The sequence below is a fragment of the Amphiprion ocellaris genome, chromosome 5 (assembly GCF_022539595.1).
Source record: "Amphiprion ocellaris isolate individual 3 ecotype Okinawa chromosome 5, ASM2253959v1, whole genome shotgun sequence".
In the NCBI taxonomy this organism is placed as follows: Eukaryota; Metazoa; Chordata; class Actinopteri; family Pomacentridae; genus Amphiprion; species Amphiprion ocellaris.
Genome location: NC_072770.1, coordinates 30,991,866 through 30,998,246, shown reverse-complemented (window position 1 = coordinate 30,998,246; position 6,381 = coordinate 30,991,866). Strand labels below are relative to the sequence as shown.

At 41.7% G+C, this 6,381-nt stretch overlaps 1 protein-coding gene across 1 annotated transcript; it reads left to right on the top strand.

Annotated features, from left to right (window-relative positions):
- Positions 1 to 7: 7 nt before the first annotated feature.
- Positions 8 to 4,057, top strand: LOC111568690 (tubulin beta chain-like). The gene is made up of 3 exons (XM_055010956.1): positions 8 to 162; positions 1,387 to 1,497; positions 2,618 to 4,057. The coding sequence occupies exons 2-3, from the start codon at positions 1,437 to 1,439 to the stop codon at positions 3,700 to 3,702; spliced, it is 1,146 nt and encodes a 381-aa protein (XP_054866931.1). The 5' UTR covers positions 8 to 162; positions 1,387 to 1,436; the 3' UTR covers positions 3,703 to 4,057.
- Positions 4,058 to 6,381: the final 2,324 nt, after the last annotated feature.

The following is a 6,381-nucleotide window of genomic DNA, read 5'->3' as shown; positions in this document are numbered from 1 at the left end:
GCGAAATCACCGCAGCAGGTGAAGCTCATGGGAATGTGTTTGTCCAATATTAGTTCTGGGAGGTGATAAGTGATGAACATGGCATCGATCCCACCGGCAGTTACCAAGGTGACAGTGACCTGCAGCTGGAGAGGATAAATGTCTACTACAATGAGGCATCAGGTAAAAAAAAAAAAAACATGTCCAAGTTTGTTTCGAATAAGTCACATGTTTACATCACAATCTCCATTTTGCTCATGCATGGCCTTATGCTTCACAGACCTCTTTTGAACGCCACAGTTTGCTCATGTCACTAATTTAGCTGCTATGGAAAAAGTAGGTCCCACTATGAGGGCAGGAAAAAAAAATTAGGACAGTGAACCTGCTAAAATATCTCTCTGTGTCTCCCTTTTTCTCCCCCCACCCTCCTCTCTGTCTTTCTCTATAGGGAGCACAGGTATCTGCAGTCTCTCTATAAAGCTGACCCCAAGCTCTGTGCCTTGGTGTCGCCTCAGTGTCTGATTCTATTGGTGTGGCATGCTGAAGGTCATTCCAAATGCATCCTGTGTTTTTGCTCACAACCGCTGTACATTAAGCAGACAAACAGAATGACAAATGATAGGTGCAGTAATTATATGCGATTGGCCTTTGTGCTTCAGCATTTGCACTGATGTTTTTAGAGAGGGAGTCATCTCAAGTCATGTTTACCCAGGATTGGGATAAAACAGTGCCTACTCATCTGCTTTTGGCCTCCACAGAAAGCCCACATTGCAAATTCACTATTCACAAATGTCCACCCCTATCTTTTTTCCTAGCATCAGGCATTATTGATCTTTTGTTTCCATGTTGCATGCTGGCATCAGTGTCACGTACTGGGTCACTACTGCATGTGGATTTAACATTTTAATAATGAAGCTCTCTTTAAAAATAAAGAGGACAGATGGCTGATTTTTACACAAGCAAGCAGTTTTAAAACCTAAGCAGTGAGGAAGAGAGGAAAGAGAGGCATTGCTGGGTGAAGACAGCATCTTTGTTTGAATGCACTCTGCAGAGCTCAGCAGTTTGAAAGCCCCACTGGTCTGGACAAAGCTGTGCAGCATGCTGCAGCAGTTTGCTTGTAAGAAGTGTCACCGACAGTCAGAGAGGGTGGAGCAAAGTAAAGTAAAAGAAACAAATAGCAGAATGCATTCTTTTAATAACCAGCTTGTACAGTCTAGTATGCTTTCAACAAAAGGCTGTTGACATAAAAGATTACATTAGCAGACAGCATTGCTATATTTACGTTAGATCACAGTAGTTATTATAGAAAAGAATCTCTTCTCATCATGGACACTGAGACTGTCAACATCTTACTCCACCTTTACATCAATTACTTCTCCCAACCCCTCCCTATCCTCCCATCCAAAGGCAGCAAATTCGTCCCCCGTGCCATCCTGGTGGATCTGGAACCAGGAACCATGGATTCAGTTCGCTCCGGCCCATTTGGACAGCTATTCAGGCCTGACAACTTTGTCTTTGGTGAGTTGACAATAAATCTGTGTCGCCACTCATCCTGAACCAACTGCATATACGGCATCCGCATATGTCAGCATCTGCTGTCACATCCTGTAAAGCTGTGCTTAGTTTCACCTGCGAGCACTGCGCAGTATTGTGTATTCCGAGCACAAAGCTTCTGCAGTCTCTCAGTGATGTGCCAGTGGTGTGATGCATTGCCTGTGTGCAGTTGTGTCAGACTGAGACAGCTCTTGTGGTGACTTAGCAAAAAAAAAAAAAAAACTAATCTACTCAGAGGTGCTGCTGCAGTGTTGGTAACAAATGAGGATGTGGGAGTCAAAAAAATTGCATTACATGATGAATACCCATTTCTAATTATCAGGAAATATAGAATCATGAATAACCTATAAGAAATTGATGATGGGTGATAAATCTTCTACTAATGCATTACAGATGAGGAGAAAGATTTGGGCTGCCAGATTTTAATCAGAAAGCATCTGCATCCCTGCTGGCAGCTCAGTGAAGCCGTACTGAGGCACACTGGTGCTTTTAGCTAAATGCTAATGTCAGCATGTTAACATGATGATGTTTAGCAGATGCGATGTTTCACTGTGCTGTTTAGCTTGTTAGCATTGTAGCATTGTCTAATTGTCGATAATGGTAATGTCTTTGTCAATTTTTTGAGTTCTTGGTCTTAAACCTAAGTGTTGGACAAGATGAAACTTTGACTCAATGATGACAAATAAGGCTATCAGAGGGAACATTCCTCTTTGTACCAAATTTTATGGCAATCCATTCAATTGTTGATTTCATTTCATCTCGTGGTGACACTAGAGAAAAAGTCAGTAAACAAAATATTGAGATTTATCCTATAGAGGTTCCTAAAAATATACATTGCTGTCCATCCAGTGGTTTTAAAACATGTCACTAAACAGCAAAAATATCGACCTCCTAATGGTTCCAGATGAAAATTCACATGATCACCAGTAATTAGGAGCTATCATTTGTGGACCATGATTGTCAGTGCAAAATTTCATGGCAGTCAATCGATATATTGGGTACAAATTAAGAACCTGTAGATATACCTGTAAGCAAAAACATTATTTGTTCAACATGAATTGTCTTTAAATATGACATCATGCAGGTCAAAGCGGAGCAGGAAATAACTGGGCTAAGGGTCACTACACTGAGGGAGCTGAGCTGGTGGACTCCGTACTGGACGTGGTGAGGAAGGAGTCTGAAAACTGTGACTGCCTCCAGGGCTTCCAACTCACCCACTCTCTGGGTGGAGGAACCGGTTCAGGAATGGGCACGCTGCTCATCAGTAAGATCCGCGAGGAGTACCCTGACCGCATCATGAACACCTTCAGTGTCATGCCCTCTCCAAAAGTGTCTGACACCGTGGTAGAGCCGTACAACGCCACTCTCTCTGTCCACCAGCTAGTGGAGAATACAGATGAGACCTTCAGCATTGACAATGAGGCCCTGTATGATATCTGCTTCCGCACTTTGAAGCTGACTACACCAACCTATGGAGACCTGAACCACCTGGTGTCTGCCACCATGAGTGGGGTGACCACCTGCCTCCGATTCCCCGGCCAGCTCAACGCTGACCTCCGAAAGCTGGCCGTCAACATGGTGCCCTTCCCACGCTTGCATTTCTTCATGCCCGGCTTTGCGCCTCTCACAAGCAGGGGCAGTCAGCAGTATCGTGCCCTCTCTGTGCCAGAGCTCACACAGCAAATGTTTGACGCCAAAAACATGATGGCAGCGTGCGACCCCCGTCACGGTCGGTACCTAACGGTGGCAGCCATCTTCCGTGGCCGTATGTCGATGAAGGAAGTGGATGAGCAGATGTTGAGTGTGCAGAACAAGAACAGCAGCTACTTTGTGGAATGGATTCCTAACAACGTCAAGACCGCAGTTTGCGACATACCTCCCCGCGGCCTCAAGATGTCCGCCACCTTCATTGGCAACAGCACCGCAATCCAGGAACTGTTCAGGAGGATCTCCGAACAGTTCACTGCCATGTTCCGCCGCAAGGCCTTCCTCCACTGGTACACTGGAGAGGGAATGGATGAGATGGAGTTCACTGAGGCTGAGAGCAACATGAATGACCTGGTGTCTGAGTATCAGCAGTACCAGGATGCCACCGCTGATGAAATAGGTGAATATGAGGAAGATGAAATGGAAGATGAGGAAGACGTCCGCCATGATGTCCGCCACTGATCGTATAACACTGATATGACACTGACCCAAACCAATAATAACAACTGTTGGACAAGTGCAGTGAGATCAGAAGAAGTACGCTAGAGATGCAGATGTTCAACTAAATATGGCAGTGTGCAGATCACGATGAAATATAGTTGTCTAGCCAAAAGTATGCTGCATATGGCTTATACCGACAAAGATCATGAGTGGTGTTAGAACCTAAAAATATGCAAGTATTGTAGTATTTGGTTATCCAAGTCATGCTTTGCCAGTGTCAATAGAACAAATGCAGTCTTGTCCTCAATACATTTTGTAACATTGACTTCAACACGCATTCATTGTCTCAAGTCTCAAATAAAAGATCCGATGCATACCTCATGTCATGTCGTTTTTATACTTAAAGATACATTAGGCCAAAAGTTATTATTGGTTTGTCACAATATATGGTAGGTTAAGGCTGGCTGATGTGAAATGTTTAAATATTTTCTCAGTCTTGTGTCAACAAAAATTCCTCCAATATTATTGCTAATAGCTTTCTTCAACTTTATCTTATTTGATGTGCTGCCAATATTTAAGTGTGTTTGACTAACAAAGCTCATAAATCCAGGTGTCTCAGAGGAAATGCTGACAGCTTAAGCTACTGTTGTGACTCCAGGGATATTTCTGACTGCTGGTGCTGGTGTTGCTTGAAAGACGGCAGAGAAAGGACATATCTCAATTTTGTGATTTATGCAATTTCCCATTGAATTTCAATTCATCAAATCTATTTGATAGATTGTCCAGCCCTGTCTCAGGCCTCTGCCTTAGATGTTATGCATGATATGTTTTCTGTAAGACTATATTGGCCAGAGTATGCATGAAACATGCTTTGGTTATTGTTGTCACATGGCATGAAAACATTTAAATCGACAATGATCCCTCTATTAAGTATTCCTTGTGTAGCCAAAGCCTGATATAGCTTACTATTAGTGCCACAGAGCTCAGTTTTTGTCCAAAATCCATTGATAAGCCGCATGACTGCACTGGGTGAAAGGTTATTTAATTACAGTAAACAAGGCAATGAAGTTTCCCAGAAGTCCCATAGTCCCATAAATGTGATCTTAATGCTTTCAAAACTTAAAAGAAGCTGAAACTTCCCCGAAACTGATATTTTTGGGGATGTAGGGTAAGAATTCCAGAAAGTACAATGAGGTAGTCTAACACACAGAGATTAGTCTATGTGTCATATAAAGTTAGAAAGTAGAGCAACAAGAGGAAACAACTGAAGACATTCTTGTTTGGTTTGAGTTCGGTAGAAGTATGTCATTGGTGACAGCAGTTGTGACATTTTGATCGATTGCATTATTTTGCAAGTAGGTATCACACTGACATGTATCCAAACAAGGGAGGAACCCAGCAACAGCTTACGAACACATCTCATCTGTGCTGAATATTCTGAGAAACCAATGTCGTAAATTTAAAACGCCCCTTGATTGCCACTGATAATCTCCAAGAGATCAGGCCACACCCCAGTCACGGCTGTTAAAGCAAGAATTTTCCATTCGGCAGCTGATGGAAAGCACGTGTTTTGACATGAATCGTAGCCAGAAAAGGAAATTTGGGAGAAAAACTAAACAAAAAAAGCAGAAAGTAAAATGGAGCAGGATTTTTTTTTTTTTGCCTCGAGGGGAAACATACTGAGAGGAACAGGCTTTTTGGATGTACCATTCTCATTAAATTAGAAATAAATCATGTCATCACTTCTTCTTTTGACATAATGAGGCCCAAAAGGGACTGAGAGGTAGAGGTGTGATCCATTGCAAGCTGTTTTCTGGATCCCCCAATGAGGCCAGAGTCTTACAAATTCCAGGTCATAAGCTGACCCACTTTTCTCCCAGATGTCACAGCTGATGTAGAGTTCATTAACAAAAACGCTCGGAGCAGTTTGAAATGCCTGACTACTGACAGCTCTGTCTGAAATCGGAGAAGGTAAAATTTGCAATGACGTATGGAGGACACTCCCAATACAAATAGAATAGCAGAACAGTAAAACAGTATATTGATTATTAGAATAGGATAGAAGAATAGGATAGAAGATTTTTATTGTCAGTTTCTCTATATATCCAGGACATACAGAGAAAGATGTTTCTGTCACACCTTTGTATTAGTGCCATATATTTAAGAAATAATCAAAATACAATATAAAGAAATTAAAGTATCGATAAATCAACCTATGAACTGATGGTAGTGCAACATAGCGACAGCTTGATTGAGGTCATAGGGCAAATATGATAGCACTTCTTGAGATATACAGTAGTGCAAATGGGTCCGTGTATTGATTTGGTAATTGGATTTTCCGTTCTGAAACGGGTATTGAAAAACAAAAAACGAGTGGTTATTTGATCTTCGTTTTAAAATACAAAAATTAAAATTGAAATACAAGGCGTTTTTCCTTTTCATGATCAAAAAGGGATGTACGAAATTTTTAAAATGCTTTGATTTTCATTTTATATTTAGAATAACAAAAAAATAAAATCAGTAAGAGACAGAAACGAAAAAAGGTCCGTTTTTTTCCATTTTCTGAGACCGGAAGTGGTCATCAGCAAGTGTGGAGCCAAACGACAAGATTCTCAGAGGGCGGAGCAAGAGAGCAGTGATTGGTCAGACCATAGATAATATAGAAGACAGCGCACTAGCGTATCTAGTCTTTGTATATCT